Source organism: Eucyclogobius newberryi, unplaced genomic scaffold (assembly GCF_026437365.1).
Source record: "Eucyclogobius newberryi isolate DKJ021-1_F unplaced genomic scaffold, fEucNew1.0.hap1 SCAF_18, whole genome shotgun sequence".
NCBI lineage: Eukaryota > Metazoa > Chordata > Actinopteri > Gobiiformes > Gobiidae > Eucyclogobius > Eucyclogobius newberryi.
This window is the reverse complement of record NW_027315812.1, coordinates 25,067,089-25,086,899: the sequence shown is the minus strand read 5'-3', so window position 1 is coordinate 25,086,899 and position 19,811 is coordinate 25,067,089. Positions and strand designations below refer to the sequence as shown.

At 41.0% G+C, this 19,811-nt stretch overlaps 1 protein-coding gene across 1 annotated transcript in view; it reads left to right on the top strand.

Moving 5' to 3' along the window:
• The window catches only part of gli3 (GLI family zinc finger 3), a 127,090-nt gene that overhangs the window by 75,453 nt on the left and 31,826 nt on the right, over window positions 1-19,811 (top strand). The window contains exons 5-6 of the mRNA XM_072451161.1: window positions 10,137-10,333; window positions 16,259-16,420. Coding sequence (XP_072307262.1) covers window positions 10,137-10,333; window positions 16,259-16,420 — 359 coding nt within the window. The remainder of the gene's footprint in view (window positions 1-10,136; window positions 10,334-16,258; window positions 16,421-19,811) is intronic.

Below are 19,811 nucleotides of genomic sequence, written 5' to 3'. Positions count from 1 at the left end.
CATTTGAGTCTCTTGTACCTGATGCTTCCTCATGCATCTCTGCTTTTTCTTCTTTGTACTCAGTTCTTAAGGATTAGCCGTCTCCAGCCGCGTGTCTTTGGTATTGTTTGTGATCCCTACACACCGGCTTGACGCTTCGCTCATTTCGTTGGCGCTGTGTGATGCTCCCCAACCCCTAAGGCAACACGGATCCTTCCCCACACCTGAGAGGGCACCCGCTCATTAACGTTCGGCTTTGGAATTGGGGCAACGGGGTGTGGAACCTTGTGTGCCCGGGTGTAGCTGCAGGCGTCGGCTGAGCTGCAAGTGGTAAAGGGCCGCGGAGAGAGACAGACGATGGATGGTTTTCACAAGTTTAACTCTTCGACACCCAAGAGTCCCCCTCCTGTCTTGCTCCATAGCCCGGGGCACGCCAGAGGAACTCGCAAACCGACTGACGCAAAGCGGCTTTTTAGTTGTTTCCGACTACTTTGAAAAAAACAACAACAATCAAGTGCTTTATTTCTGCGATAAAGGTGCAGCGTTTTATGTAAACTCGCTTCTGTTCTTAAAATCAAGCAACAACAAGAAAGGAACAAAGATGTTTTTGTCTTTTCTTCTTTTGCCTGAAATAACAAGGAGAAAAAGCGGCTCATTTTGTATAATTTACTTTCATGTTTAATTTTGTTGCTATTCGCCCTAATGACACATTTCAGTAGACACACGCTTATCTCCGCGGCTGAAATTACATTTGATTGCAGTGTGGAAAAAAAGGGTTTTGAAAACAGACTGGAAACAGCCACCCCCCCCCTCCCCCTGCTGCTCTGCTATGCCAACATAAACTTTTGAAAAAGGGCTTGCACATTGCCAAACCTCCATGCCGATCTGCATTCTGATTACTCTTCCGTGTTTGAAGTACTGCTTTGAGAAGATATTTGTGCTTCAACGCAACAACGCGGACAGGTTCATGACCCCTGACACCTGTTTGTTTTGACATGAGCTGGCCACAGTCACCGGCATAGAATGATAAACATTTGTTATCAGATTATAGACGGGGAAGTCATTTGTGGCTGCCCAAATCTGCTGTTACAGATTCCCATGAGAATGGCTCGTTTTTATCTCTGAGTATATTTTGAATTTACTTTTGAAAGTTGATCTCTTAAACTTGTTACTAAACTAGTTGTTCAGTTGGAAACATGCACGTTTGTACTTAGTTCTGCCTGATTGCAGGTTTGATCCTCAGACCAAGGTGGACTTTTCTGTGGGACTTTTCCTGTTCCTCCTGTGCATGTTGTAAAATTTGATGCATGAACTTTGAACGTTATGTCACCTGTTTCTATTACTAAGCCAAATATTGTGGTTTAAAATGAACAAAATGTAAAATTATGATCTAATATTGATAGTACCGCAAAAAACCTATTATGTTTTCTTTAAGAATGGCATAAGCAGCTGGCTGTGATTGGTTGACAGACAGACACATTCTTTACTCTTTAGCTTCATGATAACTGTTTCACGTTACAGTAACGTTCAGACATAAAAACACAGAAATGTCCTGTAACAAAAGCCACTGTAAAGCATGAGTGTGACTAAAACCCGGGAGGAGGAGGAGTTCTTGGGGAATGTATGGCACGCCTCCAGCGGTCTCCCGCAGAGGGGGAATCCTGCCCGCCGTGCCCATGAATAGAGCCTCCCCACCACCTGACCCGCTCTGCCCTTTGATGTGAGGGGGTCACACTGTGCCCTTGGAGCGCCAGGGGGGCATACTTGTCCCGGATGCCTGGCAACATTCCTCCCGCACTGCCAGGCTAATGGATGCCTCTGCCCAGCCACAAAAAGGCTTAACAGGCAGTCTGCCTCAAGGAGGAAATTCAGATTACATGGGCTGTACTTGCACCACTACAGTCACTTAGAATGAAGGCCAAGGGTGGAAAGGATTCTGAAAAAATATAGAATTGTGAAGCAACCACTGACGGAAATGATGAAATCCTCCTAGATTTATATTTTATTAAAGCAGTGGATTGAGTGCTTTCCCACAAACCAGAGGTTAGCCAGTTCAAACCTTGCAAAATACCATAGTGTGTGCTTACTTTCCTTTGGCAAGACACTTCACCCACAAAGAGCCCACATCAGTTATGGTTTTGTAACTTTTTGTGTAAAGAGAAGTATCATGCCTAAAAAGCTGCAAAACTGCAGCTGTGACCGTCCTAATTTAAACTGATCTAAATTATCTATGTGTTTTTGTGTACAGGAACACTTAAGTCTCAAGATCAATGCTAAGAAACAAATATTTTAATGAATCCCTTACATGTTTAGTTAAAGAAGACAGCACATATTTCCATATATATATATATATATATATATATATATATATATATATATATTGTTCATTGTAAACCACAATATTCTTCTAAACAGTATATTCTTAGTAATAGTGACATTTCAACATAACAAGCAGCAGATTGTGATTTACATGTTTTTGTGGCTACGTGACATTTTAAAATGAAATGTATAATAATAATATTTACAACTAGATAGGGGTTAAGAATGCCTAATAAAGTTACTGGACAGACACATTAACCTTAGAACTAAACCCCCAGTTTATAATTTCACTCCATTCATCTTATAATGTCTTCTCAACTTTACCCCTCTCTTCCTGTCCTTGCTCGGCAGTGTTTCGTACTTCTTTCCCCCCGATAAAGTATGTCAAAGCGTATCTCCATCTCCCTGTGCAGTGTCTGTCTCAGCCTCGTCTGGGCTCCCGTCTCCATGGGTCTCTGCTGCTCTGTTCCTGCGGCCTTTGATCTGGGGGAGCTTTAAAGTGCCTGTGTTTCCGCTGTCAGGAGCTCTCCCCTCTCCTGTTAGAGCCTCTCCCCTTGCTCTCTGGTTTTTGGGGCTTCTCTCAGAGCGGTGGCAGCCCTGCACTGTGGTTGGTTGGCTGGGTCAGGAGTGGAAGGTGTTGCGGAGACGGAGGGGATGTTGACGGGTTAGAGGAGAGAGAGGATGCGGTTTGGACACCTGACAGGCTGCAGGTCCCACCTCAATCAGCACCTCGTGACCGCTAACACAAAGTCAACAAAAGGCCCTGGATTTCATTAGATTTATACCCAAGATATTCTCTACTTTATGGTTGGACATGGAGTTCATATTCAGGAGTGTACTGTGTGTGAGTTTATGCATTGATGTAAGGGGGAGGGAAGAACACAGGAGCACTGTTACTGCTAAACAACATTACTCTTAGAGCCAATAAGGAGAAGCAAAAAGGACCCAGTGAAAGTGTTTTTAGATGCAGACAGTTTTGTTGTTAATTGACCTTTTGGTCAATTAAGTCATTCAATGTAAGATAACACGTGTTTATTGGAAAAACTACTTACGGAAAGTAATTCAAGTTTTAGTTTCCATCTGACAAACTGAAAAATCACACACTACATTCAAAACAATGTAAATATGCAAAGAATCTTAGCCCAAAACAATATATATATTTATATTTCAGTAAACATCTTATACATTATGCAATATAAACTTAAGGGACCATTGTACATTGCAATAAAAAAGTTGCTTAATAGGTCACTTTTTTTTAGGTAACGCTATAATAGACGGAAAGATTCTCTGATTGGAGTGGTTAACCAGGAGCTGAGACGGAGGCAAAACGCTGGATTATATTGAGCGCTGAGATTTACATGGCTTCAAATATTTGTTTTTCATGCTCTTTGCTTTCAGCCACAGTATTTTTGCTAAGCCCAAACTACTGTTTTATTAAAGGGCTGTGTCTGTACAAGCTGGTCGTAAACTTGCACCACAATAATACCTTCTGCTCTAAATTAAGTCATCAACCTCTGCCACAAATGCAACGCTTCTGCTGCAAGAAAAAAGTCATTAGTGTTGACTTAACCTCGCTCTAAATGGAGATTCAAACCCGCACGCTCAAGTTGAACCTTACAGTCTTTCTGGGCTTTCAAAACGGCTGTATATTTGTTGAAGAAATACGCTCATTTTGAAGCTGTAACAGTCTTACGGAGGCTGGCTGGTTTAAGCGAGGCCACGTGAGGGGAAATTACTTCCAGATGTGGAACGCTCAGACTTCTCTCGTGCCCTTTTTGCAGCGTGTCTTCTTTGAGGGTTATTGGGACTTGTAAACCCACCAGGCTAAGAAAAAGAGAGGAGGGAAAGTTGTTTTTTTGTCTCTACTGGAGGGAGGAGCGTACAAACCCCGTGGTATGGCTTTGATGTACATCTTAAATCAGATGTTACTAAGCCGCTGTAAGACACAGTACAAAAATGTAATATCTGCACCAAATATCTTCAAAAATGCTCAGTTAAAGATTCATATGGTGAATTTACACTCACACAATTCCACGTTCTCTGTCAGAACACTTCCCCCCATCGTGGTGATTCATGCTTTCTGGCAGATGCTTGGACCATCGCTGGAGACAATGCGGGGGATCAGCCGTCTCCCGCTCCTGGCCTTTAGAACATCCATCTCCGGGTTGTCCTCCTCACATCCCCTCGCACCTGGAGACACCCTCCTCTCCGCTCCCCTCCGCTCCCCTGCTGCCTCAATCCGCTGCCCACACTTCATATCTGCTCCTCCCGAATACTGTTGCACACGCACGGGCAACATCATGAGGTACACCTGCGCTAACGGGGAAAATGCAAATATAAACGGCACAATCTGTTCCAGTCTTGTATTAGCTGTTTACAATGGAACTATCTTTACTGTTGAGGCCTTTTTTATTTGGTATTGTTTGGAAAGTTTTCCCTATATTTCAGAGAAGGAGTGTCAAAAATGTTTAAAAATACCCAGATACTACTCATTATTAACTACAGAATTCTAAATAAATAAATGAAAATAAATTCTGATTTTCATTGATAATACATTCATTTGTAAATATTCTCTATCTAGAAGCCTTCAGTTGCCATTTGAACCTGTATTTGGTTGATAATGCATTTAAGTCTCAATGTACAACAAAAATAATTGTTTGACTGGTCGACTAATCAAAAAGTAATCGCTGGATAATTGTTAGTGACAGAAAGTACGTTCTACTAGGACTGCACGAAATATAATCAAATATAAATTTCAATTTGAAGCGTGAACAACACAATCTCCAGTCTTTTTAGGGAAAATACTTGCTAATCTAGTTAAGTTTTGAGATTCCTGTAGTGGCTGTAATGTGCATAATTAACTGAATCACAATTTCTGCACACAATTTGATTCCCCCCCAAAACATTTATGTAGCCGTACATTCTATTGTATCGAAATCAAGTTTGAAATGTTAGTATTTGTGACAATACAGTTTCAGAGTAAAGTGGTATTTTAAGTTTACCATTTTACGGCTCTGCTGTGGCAAACAATAAAATAAAATTGAAAGCTTGTTTGTCAAACTGTAATGTGGTCTATTTTACCCAGGTTCATTTCTATACTTTCCCAAAAAACTTTAGGTAGCTTCATGTAGTAAATGATGAGTCAGGTGAAGAAGCATAGACTTTAAAACTTTAAAAAGCACTTTCTGGAGATGAGTTCTTAATGAAATACATGTGTGTGTTGTTTGTTTGCGTTGGAGCTGCTTTATCTAATATATATTGCCAGGAGCATGCGTCTTTGCACCTCTACCGTCCTGTACTAGTGAGATTTCCATTCTTTCTTTGGCATCCACCACGATCCTGCTCCTTAATTGGAAAAACAAGCCAAGCGGAGGCAGCGCGCCAGGGTCAGTGCCGGGAGAAGCGGCCAGCGCATGACAGGGTTAATCAGTGTGGAGTCAGCCAACGAGAGGGCCTGGCTCTTCTCAGGCACGCATGCACACGGCCAGATGAGGAAAAGACACAAAAAAACGTCTTAACTTTCCTCTTGAGACATTTATTTTTCGTAATTTAAATGTCAGAATTGTCACTAAACTATTCCAGGTTTACTAATGTTTTTGAAGTTTCTCGGACGAGCCCCCCCAAATTGACCTGCTGGTTTTTCAGTATTGTTTAGAGTGGCATAAACCCAACACTAGAGTTTGAACAACTGGATAAAATGTCTTTTTGAAGTCATTTTTAATAGTTTAAATTATAGACAATACACTCGATATTCTACATGCAAGTTTACGATATCTTGTGCATTTTCATCCATTCTTCTGTACAACCTGTCAGGAGCAGTGGGCAACATTGATTCAGTCCCCCCGGGGGTCTATCTCCCCCCCGGGGTCTATCTCAAGCCAAGTTTATGATCTGAAGTATCTAGCAGGAGGATTTTGCTTTTGGTTGTCCACCCATTTTAATGAAACACTATAACATTATAATTCAAATTTTGCTAATTGTTTTACAAATTCTATGAGTTTAGCAATGTTTTATATTTATAATGTTACCTCCTGATTGTAATTCATGACATCGCATGATGTGAAGGGTTGGAACAATGTGTTTCTGGTGTAAATTGTGCCAAACTTCAAATGTAACTTTCAACTTTTTTTTCAACTTTTCTACATAAACTGCTACCTTATTGGTTTAAAACTATAATTTATATTTACAAGTATTATTCCAACAAATAAAGTCAAAATTCTAAAAAACATAACAACTTGTGATATGCACTTTACACTTGAGGTAGGAATGACAAGATTATTTAATGCAACGTGTTTACAATATAAGAACAATAATAGTGACATTTTGTAATTTTATGTCACATTAAAGGGCAGTTCTTATGTTAAATCAATTTAATGAGCTTTTAATCTTGTTACAACAGTTTTTCTTTATCATTAGTTTACTCAATTTTGTAATCAGATTGATTCATGCATGTTTGAGTAATCCTATAAAAAAAAATTCCTGTTTTCGTCCACCTTCTATCTCCGCCCATGTGAGCTTTGAACAGGAAGTCAATGGATCTGTTTCTATTATCAAGCCATTTTAGATCAATATTGCAGTTTACAATGAACAAAATGTAAAATTATGATCTCCTTATTGTATAGGTCAATACTAAATCCTTGACAAAAAACGCTATATGCCTCCTTTAACTTAGTTTGATTTCTTAAAACTGATCACATACTAGAGGAATAAAGATCTACTGTAAAAGTAAATACAGGATTTCACTGTTCTGTTTTATGCTGTCAATATTTGTATATAATCATACAATGATGACGTTTCTTCTCACAATAATTGTAAAAGTTGATATCGTGACATCTTTAATCTGCAATAGTCATCCTTATCTTCCGTCGTCATCAGTGGCAATTATGCAACACCGCATACGTGTGTGAAAGGCCCGGTCACCCGCGTGTCTTCAAAGGGATGATAGTGCACCCGTGTTATGATCACTGTAAATGAGCCTTGTAACGCTGGCATACAGGCAGCTGACCCTTTTTTCATCACATACCTGTTTGAAGTGTCCCAGCGCCCTGATCGCGGCCTGTCTGATCGAGACCAGAGCCAACTTTCTCACGGTGAGACATGCTCAAAGTCACACGTCAACGAGGAGCAGGATCTATTGTCTTCTCACGACTTTTTACACTTTGAGCTCAAGGTCGGTTTTACGTAGTGAAGGTGCTCATATGAATGTGCTGTCCTTTCCTGTCCATTTGTGCACTTGTGTCAGATTGATTATGTCACCTAGCAAAAATGTATCTTCAGGGACTGTTTTGTCAAAGGTGTATTGGCATTGATGGAGCAGTAAGTTGCCGTTAGTCATTTATATATTTACCAGATGTTGCAACTAGTTTTATTACTGGAGTTGGCAAAAAATCTCTCCCAGGTAACAACATCTCTCTTAAAAGTGTGGGCCATGTACAACGTAATATGCAATTGTGATTAAACGTGCGCTAGTGAGCGTCGCCACCTGCTTGGCTCCTTAGAAATGTTTTTGCCTGGAATATTCCACATTATGCTATTAAGGTACTGTAGTTAGAGTCTAAAAATGAGAACTATTTCAACTCTTTACAGTAGTCCACATATATCACTCACCTTATACTTTCCGAGCATCGTATTCACTGCAATGAGTTTAAAAGTGCTTTTTACGCTTTTCACGCTCTGAGGCCAGACCGAGTTTTGCCATAAAGCTACCAAACCGTAGGCTAACGCAATTCCTGCTTTGCGTACAATAAAACTCTAGAGAAAGCGCTGTGGTCTCATTTTCACCCGAATAGAGGCTTTTACAATATATAGTATATACTTTATAACATGCAAAGAGAGATCTGTGCATGTTTAATTTGTTTTGTTTGTTTTTTGCAATAAAAACAGTTATCATTGAAAGAATGAAAGCTGGATAAGTGTTAAGTTGTGCTGTGAATCATTCCAGGTAAAGCAATATGGCCACAGATCAATTTAGTCGTTAGTCTAGAATTGAGTTAGATCTCCATCTACTGGCAGTAGAGTGAAGACCTAAGGGGGAATAAACAAACCTAGCTTGTCCCAATATGCTAATCTAAGCATGCCGTTGTATTGAACACAATTTGATGGCTTACATGCTCTTTCTGGACTTAAAACCACTCTACCAAAATGTTTCTGTGAGGCTCAGAGGGTGAGGACTTAAGTAAAAAGCTAGCTGTGCTGTGAGCTATTGAAGCAGCTGTAGTTTCCTTCAAAACGATCCCTCATAGGTTTGGGGTTCAATGCACAAACTTTTCCTTGAAGCCTTGTTCCTTCCACTTCCTTTGAGACCGATGCTGTGGCTCTTCCCATGCCACATTACTGCGACATGTTGTCACACCCTTAAACATGCTTAAACCCCTGGAATCGTCCCTTAACCCCTTTGGGCTAATTACTGAACTCTTTTTTTTTTTTTTTTAAACGTAGGTGTGTTTCCTTTACTCGGCGCTCATTACTGGCTGGGCCTCAGCTCTTTCATTAAACCCGGGGGACAGGCGGAGGTCATAATTGGCCTGTTCCACTCCCCCTGGCCTTGCTCAAGGTCACTTCCAGACAAAACACAGGCCCCATCTTTCTCTTGCTTCTCCATCTCACCATTTCCTCTCCCTTCATCCTCCTCTCCTCCTGGGCTTCTTTCGTCGCAGCAGACCGGTCCGCCGGGGCAGTCACGGAGAAGTGCAGGGGCTAATTCGGTCTAATCTCTCCACCCGCTAATGTCTGGCTGATATGTGGATTTCTTACACATCCTCCAGGGAAGGCCTTTGTGGTTAAGACCATCATTATGAAGTTTTCAAGCCAATTATAAAAAGAGGAGGGAAATTAGTTCATTCCTTACCCAATTCCTAACTCCTAAGAAGTTTGCGACGATTGTTCTCAAGTTTAGAAAGTGATCATTCTGAAAAGGTTGAGATAAAGAGTATAACCCACTTGCACTTTCAGCTTACGGAAGATAACATGAGTAGAACTTGTGATGGGTTTTGAAATACTCTGGTCCCGTCATGTGCGATTAAGAACATTATAAGGTTCATGTGAAGCGGTTGGTCTGTGTCCATTGTCTCCCTCTGATTAAGACGCAGTGTAAAGCACAATAAAGTTGATTTAGCATAATATGTCCCCTTTAAGGATGTTTCAAATTGACTAAATTGGCCTTTTTGTGTTTTGTATTGGTATTAATCATTAAGTCATAGAGCGTTTTTATATTTATGATATTGCTATTGCTAATATTGCTATTGTTGCTATTCTTTCTTGTTCAAGCATTTACAGAATGACCCCCTCGGCTTTTCTGCGCACTTTCTCACATGGAGTCTTTATTATCTCGCTTGTGCTACTCCACTGAATCAATAAAGAAATTAAACTTAGATCTTCTAGTCCCTTCTTTTTATCTCATTACTTTGGGCAATTCTAAATACAGATAATATTGAGATATAGATATGCTGCTTTCTTATCCAATTTGTACTAAAACAGGTTTGTGAATTCAAAGTATATAATTTGAGAAATGATCCAAATCACCCTACAAATCAGCCCAAAACATTGGCAAACCGTTTCTCTTCAAAGAATCAGTATGCATCGGCCATGAAATATCGGCCAATCTCTACCCACCAAATTCGAAGTAGTCATTATCACAAGACATATAAACTTGTAACAAGGAACAGACTTGTATACAATAATTCTGTCCTGTTGTTTTTTCTAATATTATCATTGTTTTCAGAAACATTGGTTCAACTAGCCTCAAAACGTGACAGAAGTTGTAAAATAATGTTGTGTTGTGTGTCAAGAACATTGCATTCATGTCCTCTTTGTGTTCTCCCTCTGGTGTGTGTCTGCAGGCCTCAATCGCTGGCGGGTCCAGCTTTCTCCGATATTTCCCTCATCCGGATCTCGCCCCAGCGGAACCCCTCGGTGGGGGCGGAGTCACCCTTTCACCCTCCGCACCCCTACATCCACCCCTACATGGACTACATCCGCTCGCTCCACAGCAGCCCCTCCATCAACGTGCTGTCCAGGGGCCTCAGTCCGGCAGATGGTGAATAAAACTAACGCTCTCACGAGACGTGCACATCTGTACATCACCCTGACGCTGCTCGAATAACGGCTCAGCTTCACCAGGCCCTTAAAAATAATGGTTCGAATTGATCAGGCTGCTTCGATTGCTTGATTTGAGTTTAATTCGGGATCAGTGGAGGCCAGCGCAGAGGTGCCTGATCCATCTCTATTAAAGGGCTGGGGCCGCGCAGATGCTATCAGAGCCCGGTGCAGGTCAGCAGAGGAGTACAGGAGGAGGAGGGAGAGCGCAGGCCGGAGCCAGGCTAATCCTTTTGATCTGTGAGTCGTGTCCGAGACCTCAGGAGGATGTTTGAGCGAGCGGAGGGGGGGGTCAGGGTCACATGCAGGGCCCGAGCAGCCCCATTCAAGTTCAGGGTTAGGGGCCCGAGAGGGAGAGAGGTAGGGAGGGAAAGAAGGAGATCCCTGGAGTTACAGGCAATTATCGTGGAAAGTGGAAAGTCAATATGTTAGGATGAGCAAAGTTACAGCACTGCTTCAGCGGATTGATACTACCAAAGTCATTGTATCTGATTAGTGAATCATGAAGAAAATGCAGCTATAAATCACATTTTAGGGAAAAAATATTGACCTTTAAAGGCGTATTTGATGATTTCTGAGGACCAATCACTTCCACGTGGATCATCAGGTCACTCTTGTCAAAAGATCCTATTCATCTTTCAAGTACTTTCAACTGACCACATTTGTTTTATTGACCTTTATTTATGGTCCCCCGGGATTTCATTTTCAGGAAACTTACGCAGACTCAGAGAGAACATGCAAACTCTGCACAGGAAGGCTGGAGTCAACCCATCTTACTGTGAGGCGAGAGTGCTAACTGCTGCGCCACATGTCTCACCTTAGTTCGTTTGAGCAGATTTGGTTATTAGAGAGCGTAATCATTATCTTATTTAGAGTTCTATTTGAAGATTCTATTTCATCATAACTGTAACTGTAACATAATCTGTAACTGAGGCTCATTTTTTACCTACCCTCTAGCCCCGCCCACATCCCTGTACTTAGTTGTTATATTACATTTATATTACTGAGCAATTTTAGAACAATTTTGCAGTTTACAATGAACAAAATGTGGAATAGTTGTCTATTGATGTTAGAGTTCAATACTAAGCACTGGAAAATGCACAATTCTGTCTTCTTTAAACTTTGTGTAAAGACAGTTACTGATTTGTTATAACCTACTTCAAAACAGCAATATAACAGTTTAAAGGCAACTCAACTTATTTCTAATGAGCAACGTGTTGAGAAGTTCCTGGTGTGGCCCTCAGGTCAGTGTTCCTGATGAGTCCGGCTCACTCACACTTCTGATTCACAGACACTTGAGCGGCAGCATTTTTAGCCTCTTAAGCCACAGTGTGCTTCTGAAAAGGGCAGATAGCACTGGCCACTCTGTCTTCAACTCAGCTCTGTGAAAAGAGCTACGGAACAACAGGCACAATTTACTCAACCTATTTCAAAATGTAAAGAAAAAATACTCATTCCATGCAATTATTCACTGTTTGGTCAATTATAACTTATAGCTCTCTATTTTTACTACATATTTTTTTTTAAGAGCAGGTTCTATCACTGATTTTTAAATGATAATCTTTATATTTTGTGTTGCCGCAGTTCACATATTCTTTCTGACAAAGTTAGTTGCATTACTTTTAAAGGAGTGGGCAGTGAGAATAATGTGTCTTGCCCAAGGGAACACTGACTGTATGCACTGGGGTCAAGTTTCAGCTATTATGGCTGCACAATATATCGCAATCGAATAGAATTGCTATTCAAAGTGGCGCAATTATCAAACTGCATAGGCTGCAATTATTTAGATAATAGAATGTCCTCTGCAGAGAACAAAATATCCTTGTCTTTTTTAAAGATACAGTAACTCCTGTAGACTACCTGAAGTTCAGACGTTTACTGACATTTACATTTCAATCTTCTCTCTAGAGTTGTCAAAAGTATCAAAACCCAGATATTAATTGTTTCGTACACTACTTTTCTCAAATGTTTAATGCTCCTGAATCCTACGTTTTTGTTTTTTGTAAAATATATATATATATATATATATATATATATATATATATATATATATACAACTCTCATCTAAATCAGAAAAATCACAATTCACAAATCATTCTGTCCTATCAGCTATTTATCATAATCAAAACAAAGTACATAAATATTGCACAGGGTTCTGAATTTGAGTTTGAATACAGTACAATCAGCCTAATAAACACATTCCCTCAGTTTCCCCATTGGCACAACACAACCTGCCACACGAGCCTCTCTGAGTCTCCACAGCTTTGCATTGTGAATGAGCCACCTAATTACTCCTTTAATCAAGTCAGGGATGAATTAACCCATCAGCTTTTGTGCTGTTAGTCTATCACCCTGCTTCAATACGCCGCCGCCATTTCTCTGCTGCTAAAAGTGCATTTGAATAATGATGAATTAATTAACAGAATCTAATGGAGATTTAGAGTGGGTGGGATTAAGTGACACCCTCTTTTCTTTTCCTTTTCGTTTTTTGTTAAAGTTCCGAGGTGGGTTTTCCATTGTCGTGCTCAAAGGGTGGCTCATCACATCCTGGGGCAACACCACCACCACCCAAAAAAAAAAAAAAAAAAACACCCCAAGTTTTACCCCAATTTGCCCCAAGGACGCAAATCTGACGGCAGCAGTTTCATTTCAAAATCCCGCAAATCCCCCTCCCTCCTTGAATGGGCCACAATATGGATGAATGCGGAGCTAAGGCGGAACACAATTAAATGACTCCCCCCTTCCACTCCCAGCATAATACCCACATCGAATTAATTTATTTTTCCCGACATTCATCTAACCAATCGTGAATGCACAGAACAGGAATATAAGTGGAAATCTCTTCATTTATTTTCCCTTCACATGGCGCTCCGAAGGGTCTGAACCGATTCCATATTTGCATCCCAAACCACACTGTTAGCTTCTCTTTCTTCGCATATTTGCATAAGGAAGCCCACCAGCCGCCAGATGTGTATTTTTAGGCAGCGGTTCAACGACTTGCTTTAACTACTTGGAAGAGGGAGGAGAGGGGAAAAAGATGGATCTGATGCGTGCAGATCTGTGGGGTAGATTTAGGCCTTTTGTTTTGGTTTTCTATAGAGTTTAAAGGAGCACATTCGAGGAGCAGGTCGGAATATAGTATCTCGGCGTCGCAGGAGAACCGCATCTCTGGCAAAACGCAAGGATCAGCCCACAACGTCTTACCACACGCACTCACGATAGGTTTCATGGACAAGAAAAGGCTGTTTAAGAATTGTGTGGAAGGATGATCAGCGATGCCAAGCAGGAAATGGAGCAGGCGGAGAATTACCACAAATCAGACATAGAAATTGTAACTAGGTTGTCATTCATTTTCAGTAGAATTTCTCAAAATACAAAGTAGAGTGTGGTTCAATCTTGATGTGATTTGAGAAGCGATTGTTGGAAAATGATCATTACGGTCAATATCTAACGTCATTGCAAAGTTTGGAGGCTAATGCTAACTCTTCCATTGAAAATGCATTGGAGCTACCTCATGGAACTGTACCAGACTTTAGAATGTTGGCGTTTTGTTTGGCTCTATTGTTGTTTTCAGATTCTGTCTGTCAAACTGCCAGATGAGCTAAAGAGGCAGCTCTTCCTATTGATTACATTGTAGTTTGTCATGAAATATCCAAAAAGTGAATTCACAAATGTTGAAACTAAAACCTGGAACTCTCAAAAATCTACACTTTAACTATATTGATTTTAGATTTTAGATACTGTGTCTGTATTGAATATTATTTGGCTATAGAATGTTGTGAAGTTATCTGAAAGCCAGCAGTACATAACCATTCAAAACTAAAATATCTACATTAAATGCCTTTGAAGTATTTCTTATAAACAGGAAGCTGAAACCCAGTTGACTGTAGATAGAGTGGCACAGCGGTAGGGATGTGACGATATCAAATTTTAACGTTAAGATTATTGTGAGAAAAAACATCACAATTATAAGCAATTATTCAGACTGAGACCAAACAACAGTGAAATCTTGAATTTTCTTTCGTTCCCGTGGTCGGACATGTTACTGTTCCTCAAGTTTGTGACTGGCCTTACAAAATTAGACAAAATAAAGTTAAGTTTTACAAAAACGGCCAGATAAACAAGTATTTTTGGGCGATAGATTGTACTATAAAGGCTTAAATTTTGCTTCTAAAACTGTCACGATTATTATTATTTTGGTTCATACGATTACATTGTGACCTGAAGAATCGAATAATCTAATAAGCTTAACATCCCTACACAGTGGTAAGAGCATTCGCCCACCAACCCAAAAGTGACCGATTTGATTCCAGCTCTGACTTTTACCTGTATCTCTTATTACAACATACATGACTTGTTGCATCAGGAAGGGCATCCGACACAAAAATCTACCAAATCATCTCGCATCCGTTTCACTTCCACTAACAACAAGGTGATTAAATAATAACGTTGATTCACCCTCCACACTCCAGGAGTATTCCGAGTGTGTAAGAATGTTGTTTATCTCCACCCGGTGTAAATGAACATATCAGTCAAAGCTAACGCGCAGCGAACGCGCTGGGTCCCTCTGCGCCGGCGCTTCAGGTGGGGCTCCGGGTGCAGCTGCCGTGCTTTAACTGGCTGGCGGTGCTAATACGCTCGTTACTGTAGCGCCGGGCTGATGATGCTCTCATGTAAATGAACTGTGCCGTGGCGTAAACACGGCGCAGGTGCCTGTCGCCGTTCCCTCCCGGCGCCTAATCACTTTAACTACAGCCCGGTTTATCCGCTCATCTGTCACTGCCGGACCGCTGACCTCTCGCTTTCACCCCTTCTACAGCTCTCCACTACTCCTCCCTCTCTACTACGTACTACTCGTCTGTTTCCCTTCACCTCTCTTCTATCGCCTCCTCTCTCCCTTCTGTCTTCTCTTCTTTCTTCTTGTCTTGCCCTCTCTCCCTTCTCTGCTCATCGCTCTCTCTTTTCTTCTCATCGCTCTCACTCTCTCCTCTTCTCTTCACCCTTCTTTTTCTTCCTTCATCTTCTCTCTTCTCTCCTTTTCTCTCCTCATTGCTCTTCTCTCTCCTTTCTCCTCCTCACTCCTATTCTCTCCTTCCCTCTCCTCATTGCTCTCCTTCTCTCTCCTCTCTCCTCATCACTCTCTTTTCTCCTTCCCTCTCCTCATTGCTCTCCTTCTCTCTCCTCTCTCCTCATCACTCTCTTTTCTCCTTCTCTCTCCTCATCGCTCTCCTTCTCTCTCCTCTCTCCTCATCACTCTCTTTTCTCCTTCTCTCTCATCGCTCTCCTTCTCTCTCCTCATCACTCTCTTTTCTCCTTCTCTCTCCTCATCGCTCTCCTTCTCTCTCCTCTCTCCTCATCACTCTCTTCTCTCCTTTTCTCTTCTCATCGCTCTCCTCTCTCTTCTCTCTCATCTTCACTCTCTTCTCTCCTTTTCTCTCCTCATCACTCTCCTCTCGCTTTTCTTCGCTCCCCTTCTCATTCCCTTCTCTCCTCCTCGTTCATTATTGCTATCCTTCTCTCTCCTTCACTATCCCCCTCTCCCCTCATTGCTCTCCTCCTCTACTATCATTTCTCCCCTATTTTCTTCTCTCTTTCTCTCCTCCTCTTTTTCTCCTCTTTCTCATCGCTCATCATTCTTTCTCCTTTCTCTATCGTCACACTTCTCTCTCATCCTCCCTTTTCTTTCCCCTTTGCCTTCATTTCTCTCCTCTGCCTCCTCTTTCCTTCATGCTCTCTTTTCTCCTCTCCTTTCTCCACTCCTTTCTCCACTCTCTCACCTTCTCTCGCTCACTGACAGTGAGCCCTAAATTCATGTGTGATTTGTTTTTTCTTTTCTTAATTGACTGTTTGCTGTTGTTTCATGCAGCTCCTCACACAGGCCTGACCACAGCGGAGTACTACCACCAGATGGCCCTGCTGGCGGGACACAGAAGCCCCTACACGGCGGACCTGCTGCCCTCTGTGGCCTCTACAGCCGGGGCCGCAGGAGCCAGCGCCCTGCACATGGAGTACCTGCATGCCATGGACAGTGAGTGACCCACCACATTACCTGCAGCTACAGCAACACATCACGTCAGTGATCATTCGCTATAACGTGACCACAGTTAAGAAAAAAGCACTTCAAAATGTAGTTAAAACAGCAGCAATGGAAACGATGGATACATGTGGCTGCAGCAAAAAAAGCAATAACAAGGAGTTGGATGACAAGAACAGAGCTGACTGTCAAGGACTGAAATAACTGGATATTTACAAAATGGACAAATTGACATTTACTTTGATCTTAAAATGGACAAATTTGACACTGGGACAGATGGGCCGATGCCTAACGGATTATATATATATATATATATATATATATATATATATATATATATATATATATATATATATATATAAATCCGTTAGGCATCCGTTAGGCATATATATATATATATATATATATATATATATATATATATATATATATATATATATATATATATATATATATAAATTAATAAAAGTTTAAAATAAAATAAATGTTTAATAAAAAACACATTTTTGGTGTGTCCCAAAAATTATAATATGGCAATTTGACCAAAAAATTTGCCAATGTATTATTTGTGGTTTAAGGATCATGTGAAAGGGCTGTAAGATTATGTGAAGAAATAGCTCTTTACAGATATTTGTTATCTGAAAGTTTGGCCGGGCTTAACACGCATAGGACAAAACACAGACATAACAAGTATGCAATGTTAGGTAGAGGGTTAAAAACAACAACATTAATTTAAGTGCACTTCCAACAATACAAGAACATAATGGCCGTTCATAGTGACTGGCGTAGATGCACCAGGCCCTAAACGTTTGTGTTTGTTCAAAAGTCAGCTATCATCATGAAGTGTAAAAAGCACCACACAGTGGAAAGCATCCCGTAGGTAAACGGACCTCCACCACAGCACCACCATGCATTGTCTATTGTGTGTTTTCCCCCTATTATAAATGAACAGTGGTACATTATAGCATAGGTGGGCCCGGAGGGAATACCACCTCCCAAACGCTTTTACACCACACTTATCTTTGGCTATATTTAGTCCAGCTTAACCAAAGTGGCTGCGTTTTGACATGATTTAAACGAGCTATTGTCTTAATGCGTTGGGCACAGGACTTATGCTAATGAGTTATTTTAAAGTGTAAATAGGAAATTAAAGGCCCGCTGAATCTTGGAAGGGTCGGACCAGCCTAACCTCGCTCTCTTTGATGAGAACGTCTTTAGTCAGGCAGACGCTGCTTTCATCCCAGGCAATATTCCCCCCTTTTTTTCCCTCCGACGAACAAACTAATTAAAACTAGCCAAACTTGAGCGGCTATCAAAAAATTAATTGCTATTAAATGGGGATTGGAATGTCTCACCATTCATCACCGGAGCCTATCCTTTTCTTCTATGTCACTTTTTTAAGATTAATAGACGGAAACAAAACAATTAGGGGCAAATTTTACAGCGGAGATGCGACGCTCTAAACGTAGAAAATATGTCTGTGATCATTGTTGGTAATAAGTCATCGTTTTACAACTTCGAAAAATGTGCAGAAAAATACTTCCAAAAGACCCAATGGTAATCCGAGCCGTGGTGGCTGTTTGAGTCTGTTTCATATCACAGTAATTAGCTTCAGAGAGCGCTTTGCTAATGGAACAATGGGCCTATCCTGCCTATTTGTGCTTAAATAGGCCATTGTACGCCGTCTTACTGCCTAATTACAGCAGCCGCATCATAGATCTCAACACTTGCTTCACTATTAGAGTTCTTTATTAGTCCATTTTCCCTCTGCCGTGGCTTCACTGCTAATGTGTGAAGGTGATTGGTGAGTTAGCTTCATTTTAACAGACTAAAGCCACAGGCCTTTTCTGTTTTTAAAGCATTTTACATAGTGGTTTTGCTCAATTACTACGGTACACATGTTAGAGTTTATGAAAGTATATTATTTTTAAAGAAATATTGAAAATAAAACCCATGAATATTGCCCTTTGTTATATGTTTTGTTATAAAACTCGCTATATTAATTGCTCATAATTAAATAATACCACTCTTCTTGACACCGACGATAGAGATCTGAGATTTTATTTTTATTTATTTGCAGGAAATTAATATTTTTGTTTCATGTGAGAAGGCCCAATAATTACAGAAATATTAAATAAAGTGCCCAAATATGACACAGTTTAAACGAAGAAGTGATTATTATTATTATTATTATATATTACAACTCCGGAATGCATTTATTATTTATTTTGTATATTGAAGTTTAATAGAGCAAAGGGATTCATCAGTAAATTAGAATCAGGAACAAGCAGGTGAAGTACGAGTCAGGTTTGTGGAGATGTCAGCACGCTCACAGTAAGGACACATATTTTTATACATTTTTCAGTGCAATAAAATCACCTAAAAGATAAGATAAGATGAGATAAGCCTTTATTTGTCCACACAAAGGGGAAATTCCAGTGTTGCAACACAAGTAGGTACAGAAGTAAGAACAGATAACTTATAGAAAGCTTTAAGAAAAAAAACACTCTTAATAGAAAAACTCTTAAAAAATAAATAAATAAAACAACAACATACTTTTATCTTTAACTTTTGGGGCTTCTACTATAAACCGCAAAACAAATCGGTCCTGTCCTCGATCGTCAGCTCATTTTGTGTCAGCCATTTCTCTGTCATGGCCTTCTTTCCTGCTGCCAGAAGTTCTTTCCTGCTGCCAGAAGTCTGCTCCAAAGATATCCATTCATTGTGTCCATGGCAGGAGTTTTGATGATAAAACTCTTTCTTGACACCTCATAAACTCATGACCCTATTCCTCATGGTCTATGTGCGTCCTGAAAAATCCAAACCTTCTAGAAATTCCCACACAGTAAACACGAGTCCCTTACAAAAGTCGTCTCCATCGTCGGTGTGCAGAAGCATTAAACAGGAGTGTGTGACAGGCGTATACGCGCTGGCCTCCCCTGTGATCGCGTCCCTCTCCGGTGGCCCTCAGGTGAGTCGGCGAGGGTTCAGCCCCAGTTTTAGCGCTCCTTTTCAGCCGGCCGCGTCCCAACCCTCCCTGGCCAACGAGAATTAATGACGCAGCGTGTAAGCACCCGTCGTATCCATAAATCAAGAGGAAATTAGAGGGACATGAGCTCGCAGCCTCCATGCCTCTGCCCCGCTCTCCCTGGTTGGCCGATTTATCATTTGGGCTGTGCATTAATAAACAGCACTCCCGGGAGGATAGGCAGTGCCGGAACGGGGCCGCACTCGCCTCGTCTCCTAATTCACCAAAGTGGAAGCTGTCCCTCACAATCAGGCGGATCCGGCGCCAGTGAAAGTGAGCCGCAGAGACACGGTAAAGCCAAGAATGTGTGTGAATGTGGGTGGAATGAGCAATCAGAAATCACATGAATGGTGGTAC